The sequence below is a fragment of the Haemorhous mexicanus genome, chromosome Z (genome assembly GCF_027477595.1).
Source record: "Haemorhous mexicanus isolate bHaeMex1 chromosome Z, bHaeMex1.pri, whole genome shotgun sequence".
NCBI classification, from domain to species: domain Eukaryota; kingdom Metazoa; phylum Chordata; class Aves; order Passeriformes; family Fringillidae; genus Haemorhous; species Haemorhous mexicanus.
The window spans coordinates 2,165,725-2,189,346 of record NC_082381.1 but is presented as its reverse complement, the minus strand read 5'-3'; the positions used below and the strand labels follow the sequence as shown (position 1 = coordinate 2,189,346).

The following is a 23,622-nucleotide window of genomic DNA, read 5'->3' as shown; positions in this document are numbered from 1 at the left end:
ATTTGTTTTAAATATTAACAATCTTATAAAAAATAAAAATATGACAGATTATGTTTCCAAATTGTTTTTTAGAGTAATAAATTATGTAAGACATATTAGCGCTACAACTACTGCTAAATGAAGAAACTGGCAAAGCAAACAGAAAATAACAGACTCCCACTTGCATTTAAAAAAGGTATTTTAGGTTTCTACTTAAATTTTTAATTTTCACTGTGATGTTTCTTGCTTTATTTAATCTTTGAGGGCTGTGTAGTAGTCCCATTCTAGAACTAGAATGGGACTGTGCTAACTATTAAATAAACACAATCAAACAAATTGGTAGTGCCGCAGATATCTTGAGATCACTCCTTTCTGTATGTCTGTTTTAGCTGGTATTCTTGCTAATTTTACTGTAAGAAAAATCTTTACCCCACAAACCTTTACATTTTTACTTAAATCACCCTTGAAAAATTCCTATATTTTTAGAGTTACACCATGTCTTTTTCTTAAATTAATGTCATTGGGACTCACTACTCCACTCTTGTCTCCTGTTTTGTTATCCATGATAGTTCATGCATATTTATGTGAAGTTAAATTTCTATGGCTAGGTGTTTCATGTTCCTCTTTGTATATTCCCAATGACTTTGATTACCTTAAGAAACTTAGAGCAGCTCCAGGGATAAATAATTTGCACTAGTATAGAAGTGGTCTGCATTTGAAATGTGGCATCTGCATCTTTCTCCTTTGAGGAAAATCAAATGCAAATCAAACTCCGGGTTATGTACCTTTAGGCAGTTCTATAATGGGACAAATTACAACAAATACAAACATGCCTCGAACCTTGTTCTCCCTGAAACAGAAGCAAGCTTAAACTCTTTAAAATTTCCCTTTAACAACTGTGACTTGCACCATTGTGCCCTAGTGGTAATTCTTCCCCAGCAGTTTGAGGCAATCCAGTCTAGAGTAAAACTGAAACAAAAGAACAGGAGTTTTTAAAACAGGGGTTTGACCTGGAAACACAGTAACGAATTCTTGTTCAACATCCCAGTGCAGGAGTCTGTAGGAAGTCTCCTGGATACAAATCGTTTTTTGCTGAAAGTCAACAATAAACTTATCTTTAAATTGAAGGAAAAAATGCATAAAATGAAGGAGGTAAGAAAAACGAATTTTTCAAATGGAATACTGCAGTTTAGATTTTTCACTATCAACTCTTTGGTTTTGTGTAGATTTGAGGGAAAGGTACATGAAAAGTTTTATTTTGTCCGAGGTTAAACTATTCTGATGTTCCATAGAAGCAAACCGGTTTTGCAATCACTGACTAATTGTGAATTAGTTCTGTCTCCTAATTTTGGCAGGTAAGCTGCTGAGTGAAATGGTAACAGCCAAGCAGTCTCCAAAAACTTCTAAGCACAAACCACCCTCAATATTCTGGGAACAAGATGTTGCAAGAGTGAATGGAATGTCTCTTTTCCTCAGGTTTTTTTAAGATTGTTCTTACCCCACCTTCAACGTACACAATGAGCAAAACATGATTTACTATTATGCACTTCTTATGTAATTCTTGTTTCTTCATAGTAGTGGGAGCCAGGCCAGGGCTCTGCCACTGAGAACAAACATGACCTTGACTGAAGTGATTCTGAAGATTCAGAGCATGACACTTGCCCCTTGCTGTAGACAGGGAATGAGATATGTTTCACTGTTTTATTGTCTTAACCTGGACATTTTTTGCCAATAGATACACTCACTGGTATGTATTGCAACAGCGACCAAAGGAGTATAGTTTGCTAAGGGCATATTTATAAATATTTATAATATTAATTTTCTTTAAAAGAAAAGGTGGCGTAAGAAATGACAGTCGGTGTAAAGCTACTTCAAGGAATCAGTTTCAGAATGCCAAATAAACTGGGAAATCCCAGATGGCTGAATTTAATTTGCATGTTGCAGTACCACTGCTAGTTCATCTGCCGATTAATTTTTTTGTTAATTAGTGCTGTCTCTTCTTTCTTTGAAGTTACAACAGCTTAATTGTGCAGCAGGGTTCAGTCTCTTGTAAATCAGAGGACTGCTCATCCTGCTGCATGGTTTCTCTAGAAGAGATGGCCCAGTTCCCTTCCTCCTCAGATCAGTTGTGACATACCACCAGCTCTCTTGTTTTGGTTTGGTTTTCTTCGGGGAGGATATTTGGATGTTTTCTCCATTAGGGACACTGACATTTCCACAGCTTTTATGCACAGCAGAGTTGGTTAAATTCACTTGGGCTCCCTTGACCTGAATGACTCTTCTGATTAGCATTGTGCACTGCATAGGACTGTAAAAAGCTTATGCATTCCCACTTTTTCTTGTCTCCTTAGCACTTTCCCCTGGATGTGCACTGAGTTTTACTTTCCACTGCAATTTACTATTTTTGTCACAACTTCATCATCAAACAGGTCTGTTTTGCTCTACTGTGATTTGGATGAAGATATGTGTAACAAAGACTTCCAACACTTTTTGCCTAGAGGCTTCCTAGAAGGTTTTCCTCATCTAAATTACTTTGGCACTATAGAGGTTTTTGTCTGGAAGGCTGTCTGAGACATTGAAAAGCTTCTGGAAGCATTTCTCTGAGCTCGAGTTCATTTAAACTGAATGGGATTTCTAATCTCCAAAATGATGTTGCCTTGACATGATTTCTCATGTGGCTACTCTGCTTGTTTCTGTGAGAGGATGGCTATTTTTACTTCTCTGTGCAGGGGGCTGCTCATTGACATTTTGTGTCTTCTGGATAGCCAAGCCTTGTTTAACCATGAGACTCAGAACATCCCATTAGACTTCCAAGAATTTATGGAACTGCAGAAAAGTATTTGCCGCAACTGAGAGAGCAGTAAGTATTAAAGCTGATTATAGAAGCAGATGTGTGTTTGGGTTAAACCATGGAATTCCTCCTGCCTGAGAATTATTGCTAATTCAGTATTTCACGAGGCAAAGCCAAAATGTAAATCCAGGTTAAAAGACAGAGGTGTTAAATATTTCATGCAGTGTAAATAAAATCAATCCTTATTAGAAGATACCTCAAAAATATTTATGATTTATTTTACATCAGTATCAACAAATGCATGTTGCCCAATCTTTTCCCTATTTACAAGCTTGCAAAGAGGTTCAGAACTGAAACATGATCTGAATGGGAAATACGATAAGAACAAAACCTTTAACAGAGAATCCGTAAGAGATATTTCACAGTTTTGAATGTCCTGTCATGTCTAATGATTTTTTTGTAGTTTAAGCATGAAACTGAAAAAGAAATTGTATGTCTAGATTTGAATCCATCCAGCCCATAATATAGGATCACAGGGATACACATAATCGCAACCTGGATGGACTCTAGATGGACCTCACTGGAGCCATGCAGATCAGGTGCAAATGAATAGATAGTGTAGCTGTTCTCACTGAAATTGATATTTTATCTCTTGTGGATGTCAAAGGAAGAGATGAAGGTCTGAGGAGGCCCTTTACCTCAATATGCAGGAAAGATATTTTTCTGAGAAATGGAACTGAGCCACACTTTCTGAAATAGGATTTGTACAGGAATTGGTAAATATGTAGTACAACCTCTGCATTATCTCTGGAATGTCTCCTTGGGAGTACCACTGCCTTCAGTAGGCCTGCTGTAAAGTCATGCACACTCTTAGGTCTGTATCTTTGATGTTAATGTCTCTGTTGCCTGGAACCTGAGTACAGGTGCCACACTGCAGGTCCTGGGTGCCTAAGGAAATGGAGTCATGTGTGTAGGAAGTTTTATAGGAAGTGGATAAAAGCTACTGATGATAAATGAAGTCACAAGGTGCAAAAGATTGGAGAGGCAGATTCCAGTTGGCTCTGGATTGCCATCAGATGGTTCAAAATGGATGGCTGTCAAGGCATGAAACTGGCAGAGCTCTGTTCTATGATTTATAGCCTGCCCATTCTATCAGTAGCTCCCTCGGGATAATGCCATTTCATATCAGTGCAATTTGTGAGCATCAATTTTCTCTTAAAGTTTATCTCAGAGGCAGTCTGAAGGTCCTTTGTAAGATGTGGTCTTTGATTTCAGGTAGGTAGAATCATCATTTCCTAAATTTCTCCTACCTTAACTCTTCTTTAAGGTATCTTGGGTGGAATAAAGACAGAGTTGCAGCAGGTTTGTAGCAGCCTCTGAAATAGATGGAAGGGCTGCCGCTCTAGCTCTCAAACTCCATGAAAATTCCGGACTCATTTTCCTGTCATTTTGTCTAGGATGGCTTGCTTGGGGAAATCCCATCTTCCCAACTGAGCTGAGTCATCACTAGCCTTAAGAGAAATATTTCAAATATGGCAGTTGATCAAGTAACCATTTTTCTTTTCTATTTTCACTGAACATTTCTGTTTCTCTCAATTGCATTCCATGCATTGAGTGCTCTAAACAAATATACTTATTTTTGTCACTTTTGAGACATTTGAACATCTACAACAGTGTCTGCATGCTTTGCCACTTCTGACTAGGTAATGACAACTCAACAATAAACAATATGCAAACTGTGATAGCTTTATAAAACAAATGATGGAGTAAGAGTTGAAAACTTAACAATAAACAATTGCTAAGAGCTCCATCCAAGTGTAAAACTGCATTTTTTTAAGTGGCAGCATTCTGTACAATAAAGCACTCTAGTGCAGAATGGTGACTCAGCTGAGCTCCAGGAAGACAGTGAGTCAAGGAGCATCTGTCCACCCATTAAGAAGGAAAAGCAAATGCAAATAACTCCTTCAATGACTAGTAGCACAAGTCATTGTACCTTCTTGTGATATCATTCTGAAGGCGGAAACGTGGGCCTGAAAGACAATAGAATTAGATTTGAAAAAAAGGCCAAAAAACAAAAGAACTAAATCAGAAAATAGTATTAAAAAATCCGATGATAAAAATGGGGTAGTCATCTGATTATGGAAAAACCATCTTAGAAAAAAGAGTCAACATGCAGGAGTGTCTTACTCTGCACGTCTAGCACACTGATTCCTACCCTAGCTGTGCCCATTAATAGACAGGGGAAACAGTCCCAGAAAAAGAGTGATAACAGAGATTAGACTGCTAGTGTCATTCTGATATGGAATTTGGGTGGGCTAGAGTAATCTGTACATCACACATCATAATTAAACAAACAAATCAACATGCACCTGACAGCTTGCTCACTGTATCATTGTCAGCTGGTAGGCCCCTTCAATTATTCCATTTACTGAAAACATCTAAAATACTTTTGTCAAATGATATATTAAGTACACAGGGGGAAAGGAAATAACAAAGCATAGGAGAAAATTGCTCTGAGAGAGTCAGGGAGGCTGGGGACTCCCCGAGGGCCAGAAGTGTTCCCATGGGGGTCAGCAGGCAGGGCCTGGCAGCCCCTCCTATCCCATCACCCCAGCCAGGAACAGAAGACGTGGGGTAGGCAGCCCCAGCTCCAGGCATTTGGCACCTCTCTGGGGTTGGGAATGTGACAGGCCATCAGCCATGGGCTGGGTGCCACTTTCAGTCCCAGCCCTCTGTAAGGCAGCAGGGCAGTGACCAGTGGGGAATGAGGGCTGAGGCCACTGCTGAGGGCAGATCCTGGCACTGGGGTGGGCTGGCTGCTGAGTCCTTAGCGCTCCTGGAGGCTCTCTGCTTGGGCTGCTGGGAAGGGGACCTCCTTTGAATGTGATGAGCAGATTACTCCGAGCAGCACACATTTTGGTGTACAGAGAAAGATGTAAATTATGCTGGAATGTCCATGTGTCTTATTTCACATTTGAGAAATTTGTAAGGATTTCCTCTAAAAATTACCATCAGTCTGTTCCTCCTCCTCCTCATATAATTAATTGTTAACATGTGTTTCAAGGGCAGACTGCATTTCATGGATGTTCATGTGGGGCAGATCAGCATATTAGGGGTACCTGTGCACTGCAGCCAGTCAGCAGAAGGAGGATGAAAGTCTGCTGGGAGCCCTATGTGCCCATTGCAAACACTTCAGGTTCAGCAACAGGTATTTCTTCACTGGGCACCGTGCTCCAGGCCAATCTGAGATGTTAGTGATGGTGGTGTGCTGTGCTGGCTTGGCAAGGAAGTGCTTGCAGAAAACCACTTCTAGCAGATATACCCTCATCTTGTACAAATCACTCTCACTTTGTACTTCAGAGTTCAATCGGATTGTTTCAATCTCTTTCTAATTATGAAGGTGCCAATTATTGCCCTTATGTTAGGTCTGCCTTCTTTCCATGGGTTTTTAACTTAAAAAAAAAGTTATTTACATGAAATACTAGATGTTTTATTCCTGGGTTATTTCTGCCATGGACTCACATGCAAAAGCTTCAGAGCTGATAGCCACTGGATCTCAGTTGAGTGAGGATGCTGCCTTGACTCTTCACCGTTTCTTCTCTCAAAGCTTTACTGAGCAAAGATCTATCTTAATATATTCACTTTTGAAATTATATCAGACATTAAAATGTGAAGAGAGTTACTCAAATTTTGTTTTCCTAATATTTAATGGTGTGATCCCAAAAGATTTATGGCAATTTATTAAAACCGGGCATGTGGTTAGAGCAGGAGAGAAGAGCTACCATGGCTTGCTCATTTGTCGTCTTTTCCCTACTGAAATCTGCTCAGACTTTCACCAGCACACAGTTTCGCAATGACTTTTTTTTCCTAATGTTTCTCGACTTTGGGTGGCACCCAGATATAACTGCTGCAGATGATTACTGGGGCTGTGGAAGCACTGGTTGCTGGGTGGAGTTTCCTGCTCAGGCTACAAAAGCGTTGAGAGCCCTCTGCTCCTTTGCTCGGGACTGTGCAGCTCTGCAAGGCAGTGCCCTTGAGGAGGAAGGTAGGATTTTTTAGTTCATTATTGATCTCTGTAGACCCAGCACTTTTGAAATTGCATGCTGAATTTGTCAAGTGACCTGGTGTAAACTTTCTGTGGGTTGGAGTGGTGTCAGGGAAAAAGACGGGTGCATGCAGGAGAAATTCCTTCCATTCTGCAACATTTTACACAAGGGCTCGGGGAATATTACTTTTATTTAATGCAGTTAAATAAAGGGAATAAAAAATGGTTAAAACTTCAAAAGCAAACTGATTTGGAGTAGACTATTTCATATGCTTTCTCTTTGAGTTTTTAATTGGCTGCTGTAGAAATTTGTAGTAAAACCAGAGTTCCTAGAAAACTACTGTGCTGTGCATGTAAACTTAAAAAATTGAAACAGCTGTTGATACTTCAACAGCACTTTGCTGCACAATAACTGTAGAGAAGTCATTGTTCATGAAAGTGATGAGAATCAAATCTCTTAGAAATCAAATTAGAAATAAGAATTTAGAAATCAAACCAGTGTTTTAGAAACATAAGAGCAAAATCCTGCTTTTCTGACTAAGAACTTGGCAAAGCCACGTAAAAGCTGTGTCATCTGGGGTTCTTCCTGCTAAATCTTTCCATAGAATTTTACAAAGATGAGTCTGTTTTTCTCTCTGATGTTTCCACATTCAGCATATTTTTCACTGCAAAGTAAATTACTATATTAGATTTCCTGCCTATTTTTCTGACTGGGTGACATGACTGTAATGTTCATCAAGATCGTGGTACTGAGCCTTTGAAAGTAACCAGGCATCTGACATGCTTCATGATATGGTTAAATAAGCAGAGATAAATGCTGTCATTTGACATGGACTGTAGTGTAAGTCTAGTTGTGTCTTTCAATATTTTTAATAAAATATTTTCTCAAAATCTTAAAAATTTTTGATTGGTCCTGTTCAAGGGTGCATCTTTGGGGGATTAAGAGCCAGATAGGAAGCAATATTGTGGTCATTTTTGAGAAACAACAGTTAGGGCTTTCAGTCTGGAGGTCTCTCTGATTTTTCCATCCCATTGTGATGTTGGTCATTCCAACTGGGAATCAGTTGCTTCAGTCCTTTTCATACCACATTGAAGTGGCATTTGGAGTGAATGTATCCCTCCTGGATCTAGGAATTGTTTACAAAATCTCTTTGCATTTTAGAGGGGCAGGACAAAGTATTGGGCAACACCTTGTCTCCAGCAGGGAGCTGGCTGTCTTCCTAGATTCCAGCCTTCTTTTTTCTTATCAGCTGTAGTTTCTTCCAAAGCAGAAGAAAAGTTTTATGTTACTTTGGTTTCTTACCTTACGAAGTAATTCAAGCAGACTGAGGTCTTCAGCTTCCCCCAAGGACTGTTGACTATTTTGACTTGTATTAAAATTGCATTATTTCTTTACTAGATGGAAATAGATGGATCTGCATGCCAGTGACTTTATTTCAAAAGAAAAAAAAAAACCCTTTAAAAGTTTCTAAGGCACAGACTTTTTTTTCTTACTGTATCATTTAAGCCAGAAAAGACATGAAGTTTTAGAGGCTTAATAAACCCAATTTAGTCTAGTAGCCTTCTGTTCCAGCCAGCCCCAAAGGCATGGAAACCTTTAGAGCTTGGTGTCACAGGTGGGTGTGGGAATGTGTGGAAGAAAGGGATGTGCTTCCTGAAGCTAGCTTTCCCTGAAAAGGGTTACTTTGTCAGGCAAAACACACCCCTTCTCAGATCTGGTGCTGGGAGACTGAATCTGGTTTCACAGTTTAGAGTGGTTCTCTGCTCTGTGTATCAGTTAGTCAGCAGACATCCCAGGACATGCCAGCGTTGATGAATCAGTGTACCCAGTATGGAGACTCTTAAGTGTTTCCATCCCTCTGCATGTGGCCTTCATGTGTGCTGCTACAAAATGCAGCAGAATTTTGGGCACCACACTGCTTCATCTGGCCCTGCTAACTTCTGTCCATAGAAGGGTGCAGGAGTCACTCTGACAGCTTGAGGAAAGTGCAGGTTGCAATTGTGATATGAGCACGCTTTTCTGATTCTGAATAAATAGCAGGTCATAAAAGTTGATCCTTAAATCTGAATAGCATAAAAATACAGATTGTGAATCAGTTTCAGCTTTTCAGGCAGCACAGGCAAAGCTAAATTCCTTCCTGAGGGAAGGACACAAATGCAGGAGTTTTTTGGGGAAGAGGGGATATGGCTGGCTCTTACCTTGGAGAGAGCTGCAGGCAGGCTGTGTGAGGTATTTGCCACTTTTTTGGCTGCTGAGTGCAGAAGCAAGCTTTACAGTTTAGCTGTGAGGGAAAGAAAGAGCTGGGCTGCAGCTACTCTTCTTGTCCTCAACTTGTATAGAGTCAAAAGGCTGGTCTCTGCACTTCCTACAGGACAGAGGGATGTGTCAGCAGCATAACTAACAGAATTTGTTATAATTGTCTATATGATCTGTACTCCAAGACTGCAAACAGAATTTTGTCTCTTAACACCAGTTTCAAAATCAGTCTTGTTTACTCTCAGCGAGACTATCTCTAGTTATTGCTTACATGTAGGCTTTAAAACCAGGTCTTCCCTAGAACTTGCTGAGGAAGAGTGTTTTACCAAAAATCTAGATTGAATAACTTTATTTGATAAACCATTTATTTCTTCTTTCTATTTCCTCACTATGTCAGTTAACAAACAGAATATTCCCCACTCCAACAACAGAAGTTGTTACGAAGCAACCTATTCATTATTTTCATTATTTTTTGGGAAAGCTGGGTGGACTTTCTTTCTGAGTGGTAAAAAGGAAAACTTATTTTTATTTCCTCTTCCTAACATGGTAATGATTTATTATTATTATGTAAAAATTGTGGAAAATATGTAAGAAAAAGCAATGTATATAAAACTATCCAGATTTACTCATCTTCCTTAGAAAATGTCTAGTCAAAGAAATTACATAAAAGCATATTAACAAGAGAATTTCTTTTTTCCTAACATAATACACAAGAACTCCATCAGTAAATGATGAGACAAGAACCCATGTTTACCAGTGAATTTCAAAATGATCAAACTAAATGGGCATAGATGATAGAGTAACTAATTACTTTCTAGTAACTTCCCTTTGTAAGTAAGTGCTAATGCTAATGTATTGCTATAAGCACATAGTTCTACTGCTGTTCTTATCTAAAGCTTTTGAAAGTAGCTGAGAGTGTAGGGGTGAGCCAGCAGCTGTGGAGCATCACATCCCTCATGAAACATCAAAGTTACCTGCCTCCAATAGCACAGGCCAGTTACCATGTGGGACGTCAACCGCGACGTGTCATCGTGCTAGAGAAGTGATTTTGAGGGTAGAAATTCTTGAGTTGCACTGGTGCTGAAAATGATGAAAAATTGTTCATAACTCGATGCATCTCTTCCCAGAAACTCTGTCAACATGGCTATGGTATCAGAATTTCTGAAGCAGGCATGGTTCATTGACAACCAGGAGCAGGAATGTATTGTAAGTATTATGAACTTTTGAGAGCACCATGCTCATTCTCTTGTAGTCTTACAAGTAGTTTAAAGCCATGTAAACATCTTTCATTCGTGCAAAAGAGGGAAAGCAATGGCAAAACTCTAGCAGGTTAGAACTGGAACCTAGTTTTATTGCAGTGTATAATCTAATGTAACCATATAGTATAGGAAGTTTGCTACAAGATGACAAATTGCTCTAATTTGCACCTATCAGTCTAGTTATCAATTCCTCGGCAGAGCTAGTTAGTGTGATTAAACTGTAATTCCCAGTGGCCAGTCACTGATTGACTCAGATTGGCTCTTTAATGTAGTAATCTGATGCTGAGCTGTGTGAACATGTCCAGATAACGCATGTGAAAAAACCAGGGGCTCTTTGGCTGGGGTACAGGAAGCCGTGAGTCAGAACCCAGGAATGTAAAGGAGGAAGTAAAGTCACTGGTATTTATCCTAGGTTTCATATCATATGTCATGCTCACAGTAGAACAAGCCACAGCACGTAATAAAAAACCTCAGACAATGAGTATGGTTGTACATTGGAAGGGAGGGATATGGTTGTGAGGAGTCAAGAGTTTCTGTGCTAGGATGGTATGGAGAATCTTTGTGATAATGAGGTGAAGATACTGAAATGAAAGCAAAAGTAAAGCAGTACGCTGTGAAATCACACAAGTTCCCAAAAAACCTTGCAATTTGAAAATAAAATTATATAGGGAAAATTTCAGTAAACAAAAGTTTTCTGCTCTAGGCCCTTGTTGATTTTGTAGTTTTGACGCCACAACATTTTGTGCACAAGCATTTGGCTCCACCATCCTATTCCACTTCCATTCCTAGGGTCCTGAGACATTCTTGGCTATGGTGGTTCCAGAGACTTTTGTATTGCTGGTAGATAAGTTTGGCATGGAAAGCAGCATACAAAGGTCAGCCTGCAAGACTGAGAAACAGGCAGTGAGACAGTGCCACTCCTTTGTTGACTTAGCACACAAGACACAGTGATGCCTTGAAAAGTATGCTAGAGACTTAAGATGCAGAGATTTAAGTATGAAATTTATGTAACTCTGTGCTAGAGATTTAAGCATCCAGTCTGTCTCCTCTGTTACAACTCCTAGTGAGACAATTGTGTAGGGAGATGATCACTTAATTATCAGATGTTAGAAGTGTACAAAATTCAATACAAAATGTTGTATGTAAAATATGTATTCATAAAACCTTGCCCTTTCTTTTGGGGTATTTTATTTTAATGACAAAGGATTAAAAAACTTGAAATATTAGGTTTTGAAGCAAGAGAAAGACTATAGGGGATTCTGAATCATCTAGCTAAACTAGTGGTGTCTTCTAATAAGAAACTCACTACATATCACAACAATGGGAATTTTCTATAAATCTTTCATCCAAGAATCTTGGAGTATTTTATAATTCTGCGATAATAGTAGACTAGAATCAGTTATTTAGTGCTGTTGAGTTGAGTGCTGTATGAGTTATTTAGTGCTGTTAGTCCTACCTGTAACTTGATGTGTCATGTTGCTGACATAGGACAAGCCAAACGATCTGTTGTACATTGCCCAGAGATCTTCAGACATTGACTAGGGAGTGCCCATCTAGGAGTAGATTCACCAGAATCAGCTAGTGGATAATGCTTTGCAAAGACTGTGGCTTATGTCTAAAGTTTCAAAGAAGCTGGGCAAGAGGTCTCCACTTCCTTCTAGGGTTAGGCTTGAACACTTCCCCAGGATCTTGAATGCAAGAAATGTTTGAGAACTTAGATATGAATCAGCTGAGGACACCCGTAATGGGATAACACAGTCAGTTTGCATAAGGTGAGCAAAGAAACTAGCACTTTACTGGAAGTGCCTGTAGAATTTAATTGTGGGTTTAGAGCCTTTAAAATTTGAGCATAATTTCCTAATTTTGACAGTTAATTATTTTCCTGTGCAATCCAACTTACACTAAGAAATAGATGTTCAGGCACCTAAACCAATTTATGAAGTACTTTTTTGTTTGATATGAGAGCTGTGAAAGGAATAGGTCCAATGCATATCCATTATTGACCCCATTCAATTACCTGTGCTACAAAACTGTATGTTCCCTTATGATAAAAGGCAATCCCAAATGCATAGTATGTTTGAGCATTCAAAACTGCTTCAGTACAAAAAATGTTCTTTGGTATGAGCAATGTTTTTCCTGTTTCTGTTTTAAATTTTAGTTTTTCTTTTCCCTCTGCAGAAGAGCTCCAAAGGTATCCGTGGAGTACAGTCATACCCAAATTTTGATCCATCAGCTGATGTTGTTGCTTTGGACAGAGCAATTACTGTAAAAGGTGAGAGGAGTAAATGTTTAACGTACTACATTAGGACCCTTCCTTAGAAAGTTTTGAGAATAGCACTGAATAAAATATGGGAGCAAGAGGCAGTGCCAAGCAGGAGAGGTGCCTCTACTTTTAAAAGCTTGGTAATGCCTTAAATTATGCCACTTGGTGAAGAATCTCAGCTCTTTGATAGCCTGATGTTGTATTACGGTTTCAGACCTTAATGCTACATTAAAGTTCTTGAATATGCTGAAGAAAGAGTTGAAAAAAATATAATTTCTGTGGAAGGAAATAATATTGCAACATACCATACTAATACTTCTTGGCTTGATTTCCATAGAATTCCTGCAGGAGGCAGTGATTATGCTGGTAATATATTGTATGCTTCTGTTATATATCTCTCTTTTCATGAAAATCACATTTGGCACTTTGCACTTCCAAAGGTTTTCCAGTTTGACTTACTGAGAGTAAAGGAGAATGCCATCTAATTTGTTTTTTTGTGTGGGCTACTGTTTGTTTTTTAGGGATTTTCAGTTTAGTGGAAGATCTACACTCAGAACACTCTAAAGACTTTTTGTATAAAATTTCTGTGTCCTACATGGATCTATTTATTTGGTTTCTTAAATGCATAACTAATCTTATGAGTTTGTAGATGATAACAGCTTTTCCTTTGGTTGAGTTTGAGTTTATCAAGAAATCAAAATATGAAATAAAGCAGATAATAATTTTAGAAAAATTCATGGCTTAATGACGTATGTATTTTGTATATACTGGAGTTTTGTTTGTTTCTTCATAGGTGTGGATGAAGCCACCATCATTGACATCTTGACTAAGAGAACAAATGCTCAGCGACAGCAGATCAAGGCTGCCTATCAGCAGGCTAAAGGAAAGGTAAAGTATATTCAAACCAAGCTTAATTTTCACTCAAAATATCAAAGTTTCTCCTGGCTCCAATGGTACAGATAAGTAAAGATAGAATACTGAGTAGGATAGGAGACTTGTAGGACCACAACACTCTTCCCCAAGTCTACCAATGCTGCTATGGGGAGGGGCTTCTAGTGATTTTAGAACATTTTTGGATAGGCAGCAAAATAAACCAGATTTTAATATTTTTTTTCCCACCCCACTTAAATTTAGGTCAAATTAGAATACAGCCTTTATCTTCAGAACTTGTGGTTTTGTTTATGGTGATTTTACATATGTTCACTTCAAACTTCATGCAGTAAACAATGAGTTCAGATGTTACACAAATAAGCAACTCAGTCATAATCATAAGAGTAATGTCACATTATCTTCTCTGGAAGATTCTCTTACAATTATGACTCTCCTGTTGTGAGAGTCTTCTTCTGATGTTTTCAATGTTTCAATGGAGCTGAACTGCAATGTGTGAAAGCCCTCCAGAATACTTCCTGAAAAACCCTGACACTTTATATTAATTAAAGTGTCAAATCTGAAACTTGAAGTAGGGCTTCATAATTCTTTTTGTTATATATAGGAATGATGTAGAGTTAGATTGACCAGAGATCAGAATAATTTTTGGACTGCAGCTGAACAGCGGCTACACTTCCACCATTCATTAACTTGGTGTGTTTATTACTCTTCCTGAAACAGAGTCTTGAAGAAGCTTTGAAAAAAGCTCTGAAAGGCCATCTAGAAGATGTTGCTGTGGCTTTGCTGAAAACTCCAGCTCAATTTGATGCTGAAGAATTAAGAGCCTCTATGAAGGTAGGACAAAATCTTCAGAGAAAAACTTTCCTAGAAAGCATCTGTATTTATCAAGGCCTGTAAATAATACTGGACATAGTTATCAAGGCTTGTATATTATCTTTATTTTAACTTCATTTTATTAAATAAATTTGTATTGCCAACTCAGTTTATGAGAATAAAACCCAGTAATCCCTGCTGAATTTCAATGTTGGAGGAGATTCTTTTGAGAGAAGGAACTCTTGCTTTCTGAAAGCTGATTGCTACTGGGAGCCATAGCACTTACATTAATGTTCACATAGGAGAAAGAAAAAAAGGGAAGGAAGTATGTTTTCTTCATAGATTTTACATTCTTATCTTTTATGTGCACTGTTTGATCCTTTTGGCACTTCTTTTTAGCACCAGCATATTGAACGCAATAAAAATTTAATTCCAAAAGAGCTGAAATTACACAATATGGAAGCACAACATTTTAATTTTGATTTTTCATTCCATGTGGTGTCTTCAAAGCCAAGACAATGATTTTCATCTTATTTCTGTTATGAATTCTAAGTTTGTTCTATTGAATAACATCTCTAAAACTTCAATCGCTTTTATCAGGGGCTTGGAACTGATGAAGATACCTTAATTGAGATTCTGGCCTCAAGAACCAACAAAGAGATCAGAGAAGCCAGCAGATACTACAAGGAAGGTAACTCAGAGCAAGAAAGAAGTATTAAGAAGCAAGAAGGAAGTTACACCATAGCATAACCCTATAGCAGACACATTAGATTCACAACCTCTCTTAGTATGAGGAGCTGAGAACAAAACGGGAAGCAAATGCAGCTTCACAAAAATTTGACAGGGTTGCTGTGAGGGAGATCATGGTGATTTTTGCTGAACTATGTTGATCCCAATAGTGGAGGAACAGATACAACACAACTGCTGGGATTGTGGGTGTCTGATGGAATGAGTCACACATTCAGTATTTTTCTTGGATGCATGCAAAGACAGGCTGCTTTTCTTCCCCTATAACTAAACCTTGGCTGACATTTTAAGACAAAAGCGTAGGATTGGAAAAAATAAATCTGACTGAGTCAGCAACACAGACATGTTAGCAGTAGGAGCAGCCAGTGAACTGCAGGGGGAAGCTGCTTGGAGAAACTACTACAATGTAATGTGGTGTCTCTCTTGTATGTCGAGTTTACTGTAATGTCTAATTAAATCCTGTTTTCTAAGATGATGAAGTAACTTTTACCAAGACACTTCTTCTTAGATGCCTATCTTAAAACCTTGATTTTTTGGGGAGAGTTTTGTGTTTGAGTTCAATACTGATAAGAGCAGCCAGAAGTAAGAATGAAAAAGAAAAAGGCTTAAAACAAGGTTTGTGTATTTTATAAGCAGAAACCTGAGACAATGCTACCCACAAGACCTTAGAGAAGGACATTTTTCAGCCCATTTTAGGTTTAACCTCCAATTTCAAGCACAGGATTTAAAGGATATGTTACAAATAAACTCCTTTACTTGAAACCAAACGAAAAGAAAATTATATTTCTAGTGGGCATTTTGAAGTAGGAAATGAAGAAAATACTGAAAAAGATAATAGAGTGGTTTGATGGTACCTTTAAAGATGATGTAGTCAACTTAGTTGATAGCTTCAAAACAAACTATTTGATTGCAGTGCTGAAGAGAGATCTGACACAAGACATCATCTCTGACACATCTGGAGACTTTCAAAAGGCTTTGCTTGCTCTAGCCAAGGTATGTTATGCTTAAGCATTTTGAGTGACAATATCTATTATCAAAAATCAGTGTTCTCAAGACTACTTTAGAGAGACATGAAATAAATAAAGATTTATGCAATATTTATTTCTTTGCATTACTGTTTTAAACTTTTAAATCCTAGACCACTAGAAACTGTTCTTAAAATATAATGAGATTTTATCTCAAGTGCCTTTTAAAAACTTTAGTGTAAAACAATATTTCTTTTTAATCATTTATGCTTTTAAGACCTTTTTTGTGCTATATTTAAGCACTAGAAAAAGTAATAGGCATAATGTCATGTCAATTGCCTAGAAAAAGAATAAATGTTTAAAATTAGAGAAAAGAAAATTAGAGAAAGAAAAAAAATTTTTTCTTTCCTGTTAATGAATGTTTCTAGTAGCTAGATAATGGGACAAGGGCAGGGAGTTAACAAGTGGAAGAATTGTTTCATAAATTTATATTCAGAAATAGATGACTTCAAACACTGGGCCTTCCCAATTAAAATATCCTTTTAAAATTAATAAATATTTGATTTTTGAGTGTATATATATGAACCTTGCACTTGCATCCAGGATGGTTTTTTGATGCATCCGTGTATGTACATTGTTTGGACTTCCAGTTTTAAATTTCAAATCAACTTGTTAAAGGAGTCTATTGAATGATCATCAGGGACCAGGTCACAGGTTTGAAGCCTGTTTTATGTCAAGAAACAAATCCTTCCTGTGGCTTTTTATGTAGGAATTAAGAAATAAGTCACTTATGGCTGTACTAGTATGTTCTCTCATTACCAATACAACAGTTTTATTCACAGGATGATTTACATAACTGCATGTATTTCCAGTTATGTATTGGCTTATGTATGAGAGTGCTGTTGCAGAACTCTCAGATGCTGAGCTTTAGTGAACTGAATGATTGTGAGTACCAGTGAAATTTTCTTTATTTATGTAGGCTGACCGATGTGAAAACCCTCATGTGAACGATGAACTTGCTGACAATGATGCCAGGGTAAGGTCATAATTGGCACTTTGCAGCACTTCTTCTTCTGACCTACTTGATATTCCTCTGTCTGTCTGAATCCTGTGCATTGCAGACCTAACAGAGATTTCAATGTCATACAGCAAATATTTCTGAGGAGAGGGTATTTTGCAGAATTCATGTGAGTTAATTATATGAAGGAAATTAAATCTTCACCCTAATATCTAGCTTCAGAAGCATTTCTGCAGGACCTAGTCTAGTTCATGAAAAGCTTGAAGACCATTTGAAGTCAACAAGCAGAGGAATCAGACCGAGTCTTGCTTCTGGTTATAAAGGAGTTCCTGAATTAAGGAACGAGGGTGTGCTCTTCTATATTCAGATCAGCTGCCATACACTGACCCTTGAACTCTGCAGTATGTTAGATATTGGTACTGCTTTTTAGTGACAAACCTTTCAAGGTAATTGGTAAACCTCAGTGTCATTTTCTCAAGAATTCTAAAATAAGCATCTGATCTTTTTCTTATTCCTTCCAACATTAGTAGGACTATCTTTGCTAAAATGTTGATAAAACTTAGCAGTCCTTGCTGAGTTTTCACCAGCAAAATGTTACATCCCAGTTACAATTTAAGTTTAGATGACTTCAAATTGATTTTTCAAAAAAACCCAGCAAAGAAAAGGCCATTGAGAAATACTGCTTTAATTCCTCTTACATAAGGAGTTTAGTTCTGTCATCAGCCCTTGACATGAAGGTAAATTGATACTTTTCCTAAGTTCAAAAGTTCAGTACTCTTTCTTTTGATGCGGAGTGCTAGATATTCATGCTGTGTGGAGGTCTTTTATTATTACTCTTAGAGAGGTTTTAGGAGGAGAGGAAAATGGAGGAGACCAATTTGGTTTTTACTTTCCTGGAAGTAAAAGTCACTCCTGGAAAGATGAGGAAGTACTTAGTACATAGGTTTCTCCTGCATATTGCACCAGTTAGTTGCAGAAATAATTTAGTCAGTCTTATGAAATCCTACCAGTCCTGAGGCTTTCAGGCAGGCTGCTATCATGACAAATGAAAAATAACTTCATTCAAGAATGTAGTGTAGCCAGGAAAGCTAGATGATGATTGTAAAATGTCTGAAAATAGGTTTTCTATCTGCATAGCGTTCCCTAGGAACTATTAAGACATAAGTGAAGTATGAAGTATTATTTGACAGAGCTGGAGTTAGTCTGAGGCAGAGTTTTGATCTGGATTGGGTCAAGGGATAGTGTTCATTACTAACAAGCAATGGCCCTCAAAATACAGTGTTCCTGTTTGAGTTTTACTATTCTGATATTGACCTTGTGACCTTCTTTTCTTTATGTCAGGCCTTGTATGAGGCAGGAGAGAAAAGGAAAGGAACAGATATTGGTGTGTTTGTAACTATTCTTACTACAAGAAGCTACCCGCATCTTCGAAGGGGTAAGCTGAACAAAGCTTCATACTTCTCTGGGATGATTTTTGAACATTGCTGATTCATGAATTCAGAGAAGATACAGATTATCACGACATGGCTCTAATAGGAAGTATGCCTGCTGACTAAGGGTGTGTTTGGCAGCCTAGGTGTTCTTTCTAGTACTAGAGATTTAGGCTATTAAAAAATCTAAAGTCTCAGCTGGGTTGTGATCACAATGCCAAGCAATGAGAGCTCCCCAAAGTGGTCTTGCTTCTTAGCCAGTTTCCCCTAGACAGGGGGCTATCACACAATGTCACAGGCTCTGGGGCAGTCGGTTGGCCACCTCTGCTCCAGCCGATGGGAAATGAGCCCTTCCAACCTACCAAAGTCCCATTCCGTTTGCTGACTCCATCAGCAGTAAGTGACGTGCAGTAACACTGTGTTACTGCATTACTTTACACTGTGCTGTCTGAAGAAAATGAGAAAGAGCAATCCTCTACTGCAGCAATGGGGACAGAATAGGGCAGAGGCAGTGCAGGGAGAATACTGTTCTTTCCCATTGTTTAGTCTTTCAGAAGTACACCAAATACAGCAAGCACGACATGAACAAGGTACTGGATTTGGAGCTGAAAGGTGATATTGAGAATTGCCTCACTGCCCTTGGTAAGTGGTTCTGCACATTGAAACCTACTGTATGTTCTGACTAAACTTAACCTTTTATTTCTGCCATAATTGCCCTGATCAGAAACTGTTCTGTACTTACCCTGCTTCATTGAGCTTGCTAAATGATACCTTGGAAAGTCTAAACTAGTTATGGTGATTTAATTGACACACCTAAAATCAGTTGAAGTTGATGAATGAGTGGAAATACCTCTCCCAATATTCGGAAAGATCTTTTAATGGGAACAGATGAGTTGCCAACATAGGAATATCTTTTCAAGAAACCAATATGCTAAAAAAAGCTGTCAAAAGTGGTATAGTTTGTATCAAAAATCCAATAGTTTTAAGCCTGTCTTCAACCAAAGCCACTCTTCTCTAAGTTTCATGTAGCAAGAATATTTATAATATTGGTTATTAAATACATAAAAAAACATTCTTTCCGTGGTTTTGTTCAAGAAAATGTTCATATAAAGTTGTTCATGAACAGTAAGATAAGGCAGGGACTCCCTCTTACCAGTAGATCAGGGATGTAATTGGGAACCAGGCACTCATCTTGTCTTGGCTTTTGTGTCACAGTCAAACACACTTTGGATAAAAGAATAATTTTATCAGATTGCTCTTAATATCAAATTGAACGATAACTTGGTTTACAGAATATCAGATTATAACCTCCAGCTCTGCTATAGAAGGCATAAATGTTTTCACATTTTTCTTCTTGGGAATTGCAACAGCTTCATTAATTTTAAGGCAGTAAACTAGGGAGAAATATGTTGCTTTTATGGTAATTATTCTCCCCTGACTGAATTGCTTTCTGAATAAACAGAGGAGAGGGTCTTCTTGTCCTCATACATTATGAAGAAAAAGGATCAAAGAAGTGCATATATAGGGTATGTGGGTAGGAAAAATGAGAGGGTTTTGAAAGTGTTTTATTGTATTTTTGTGACATGTATAGCAGAAGTGACCTTGTCTCATTGCTTCATTACAGTAAAGTGTGCCACAAGCAAACCAGCTTTCTTTGCAGAAAAACTCCATTTGGCGATGAAGGTAATCTAAATAAAGATCTCCTCTTTGCAAACATGAGGTGCTTTAAAGGCTGAAAAATAAAAAGTTAGCTAGAGGTCTCTAGGCCCTTTGTGTGGTAGAAAAAGACTGCAGAGGGAAATTCAGGGTATTTCTCTCACTCCTTTTATTCCTTCCTTTGAAACTGGAGACTTTCTGTTGGAGGAGTAGACTGCTGTAATATGCTCAGGGGGGCATCTGTCCATCCACACGTATCTTTTACTGTTACAGGGACAGGAGGCAGACTGGAACCCTTCTTAAGAAACAACAGTCATAGTAAAAAGGGAAAAGAAGAGCAATTATAGATCTTAGCAGGAACCTTGTGCAAAGCTAATCTATGATGAGATATCCGTGATCCTTCTGGCAGATTTGGAACTCACTCATGTTAGTGAGGCAGCTGGTGATCATGAAACAGTCTAGTATGTTGGTATTGTCATAACTCCTGTGCCTTGGTTAAGAGCAATATGGGAAAAATTGAGTGAAACATTATGGAAACGCAGATCACTGCACTATTAAAAGAGTAATTTAAAAAAACAATTATGTCTAGGCTCTCCCTAATGTCGAGCAAGCACAGTGAAGGAGATGTCTGTTTTTAGCAAACAGCTGAAAGAAAGGGCTAAAAATATTAAAAAACTCTAAAAACAACATGATGGAGGTAGCCTATCAGAAGTGTTTTGTGCTCATAGGGCAGATATGAGACCTCCCTGTTACAAGAGATACTAAAGGAAGAGGAAAGAGATATGTTCATCTATAAAGAAGTCTGATGGATTAACCTACAGAACTTGATCAAAATATTTCAGTGACAAAAGTAGCATAATTCTTTTCCCTCCTTTTTTCCCCCCTTTCTTCTTTATTTCTTTTGTCAGGGTTTTGGGACCCGGCACAAAGACCTCATCAGAATCATGGTTTCGCGCCATGAGGTGGACATGAACGAGATCAAGGGCTATTACAAGAGTCTGTATGGCATCTCCCTCCGCCAAGCCATCATGGTAGGTTTTCTCCCACGTGACACATGAAGCACAAAGCAACCAGATCATTTTTGAAGTCCAGTAAAGGTCTGTTAACTTTTCTGCTCCTCGGTCACCAGTTCATCCTGCACAGCTCATTTCAGATGAGTACCTTACGTTTCCAATGGCCCACAGGCTGGGAGAACTAATTCCTTTTCCGGGTCAAAGTTGTTGAAAGAGCTATAGAAATAGAAGTGATACTTGTCTCAGGATATCACCTTACAGTAGAATCCAAGAGCTGAAAGGACAGTAGGATATCCCCAAATTCTTGTACTTAATGGTACAAGAGGTTATGGCCAGACAGCTCTAAGGGAGGTATTTGACACAACCGGATAATGGCTTTTAACACTTGGGGTACTTCAGCAAATGAATTTTTAATTTTATTAACATGTATTTGGCCTGATTTCCCTATGATTTAAGTAAATGAGTTAAACTGGCAAAAATATTTTGTTAAAACGGACTGATCATCCAATGTTCTTCCAGAAAATTCAAGTGGTGAGGGACTCAAAGAAAGCTAAACTGGCAAAGCACCTTTGTGTAAAATACTAGACATTACCAAAAAAAAAGATGTCTTGATTGGACTAGAAACATACTCCCTACATATATGAAAATGCCTTTTGTATTTTTATTGATGTCTGCTACTTTTTCAGTTAGGTGCCAAAGGTCACTAAAAATCTTCCCTTAGGCATGTGTGTTACCTGTAATTCGGTGTGTAATTATACCACCTCATCATGTTCCAAAGTGGTAATTGCATCCAAATGTCTTGAGGTTTGGCTATGCTAAACAATTCCTATACCTCTGAAAACTAGATTAAAATTAGAGAAAACAAGAAGTGCAAGTAATAATTACACGGCATGCTTAATGCATGTTGTCCATTTTCACCAAGCTGAATGAGCAGTCCTGTGGTGAGCAGACTATCACTGTACTGTCAGCCTTTGTTTGAGATGCTCTTGGACAGAATGTGTATACACAGTATTTTAATATTAATAAGCATTGGACACCACTGATCAAGAAAGAAAATTTCACTTTATTCAGAGTAAAAATTTAAGCTCCTGGGTAGATAAAACTCTTCTGTGCTTCTCTTCTTCACTTTTGCCACTAGACCTCCCAACATTTTTACTAGCCTTGTCTACCTGGGCTCGACTCTGGAAATGCATGTGTTTATTTCTAGATCATACAAATACCTTCAGTGATGGTGCTTGGTACCAGCTCAGTCGGTGGCTAACTTGTGTTTTATTGAGGGATTAATTTATATAGATGGAACACTGATATTTGATCAATGTGTATTGAATGGTAATTGAAATTTGTTTTACTTGAGGCCATTATTCTAACAATTGTTGGGGTTTCATGCTTAAATTTACAGGATGAACTCAAAGGGGATTATGAAACCATCCTGGTGGCTTTATGTGGAAGTGATAACTAAGTTTCATGGTCCTGGAATGCACTCAAGCCCAGCTGCTGAAAATCTTTATATCTGCATGTCTATGTAAAACACAGGCTTTACACACAGAGGTTTCCGTGGAATGACACTTAGTGCATACATACTATGTTAAAAACCTGTAATCCAGAATGGTTTTTTTTCAATATCCTTGCTCTGAACAGAATCATTATTTCTGGTTGTCGCTATTTATCCTAAGTGAAAAAATGCCCCCAAGTTTCTATTCGTGTGATTAATTATGAAAATGGTAAAGTTTTCCTTCTGTGCTAAGCAAATAAACTTTTAAAAATAGAATTCAGCTATGTGTAACTTTGTATATCCTTTGTTGCTATTCTGCATTTAATTTCAAGTTGTGCGAGTGCGGTGCGTGAGAGGGAAAATCAGTAAACAGCTTAATCACAAAATAAGGTAGTAATATCAAGTATAGCTTTGATCTGCAGAAGATTTCTTTTTGGCAGAGTGCAGCAGGATTTCAGCAGAAACGTGTCCTTTGTGAGAGCCCAGACTAACTATTCAACCTCAAAGTGTGAATGAGGGAGCATTTAGAATTTTCATTTGGAGTAAAGGAGAAGATGAACATGTTAGTAGTATGAGAACAGTCGTTGTCTGATTACAGGGGCATTGCCAGACCATGCAACAGAGGAAATATTTACTGTGCATTGCTACATTCCAAGCATTTCTCCTAATTTTAAGGAAATGTCCCTATTTTTTAAAGTATTGTATGTATGCATCTTAGTCAGAGGTAGTTGCATTTTGATTGTATTCTATTTTTGCCTACCTCTAAAATGCAAATGCTCATTGTTTTGGAGAGAATGGATTGGTTTGTGCAGTGGTGTATCAAGAAGTCACAGCTTTACTGCAAGCCAGCTCAATCCCCCTGGGTGCTCACTTCTGCCTGAGAGGCACAAGTTTCTGTACAGTTAGGGAACTACTTCCTTAAACATTTAAAAAACCAGAAGTTTTAGAAAATTCCATTCATATGGCTCTTTGATACGGCTATTTCACAATTGTTTTAAATGTTGCG

At 38.1% G+C, this 23,622-nt stretch overlaps 1 protein-coding gene across 1 annotated transcript; it reads left to right on the top strand.

Moving 5' to 3' along the window:
- The first annotated feature begins 6,662 nt into the window (after positions 1-6,662).
- On the top strand, positions 6,663-22,896 carry LOC132341690 (annexin A1). Its single transcript, XM_059873594.1, has 13 exons — positions 6,663-6,815; positions 10,200-10,278; positions 12,510-12,603; positions 13,388-13,482; positions 14,203-14,316; positions 14,896-14,986; positions 15,956-16,035; positions 16,987-17,043; positions 18,367-18,460; positions 19,002-19,097; positions 20,080-20,138; positions 21,020-21,142; positions 22,524-22,896. Exons 2-13 carry the CDS (start codon positions 10,213-10,215, stop codon positions 22,581-22,583), a joined length of 1,029 nt encoding a protein of 342 aa, XP_059729577.1. The 5' UTR covers positions 6,663-6,815; positions 10,200-10,212; the 3' UTR covers positions 22,584-22,896.
- Positions 22,897-23,622: the final 726 nt, after the last annotated feature.

What these genes read in the sequence shown, in the direction of transcription:
- LOC132341690 (XM_059873594.1), top strand. Translation starts at nt 10,213, where the DNA reads ATGGCTATGGTATCAGAATTTCTGAAGCAGGCATGGTTCATTGACAAC. An exon ending in CTACCCGCATCTTCGAAGGG is followed by an intron (nt 18,461 to 19,001) that starts GTAAGCTGAACA and finishes CCCATTGTTTAG; the next exon opens with TCTTTCAGAAGTACACCAAA. An exon ending in GAATTGCCTCACTGCCCTTG is followed by an intron (nt 19,098 to 20,079) that starts GTAAGTGGTTCT and finishes GCTTCATTACAG; the next exon opens with TAAAGTGTGCCACAAGCAAA.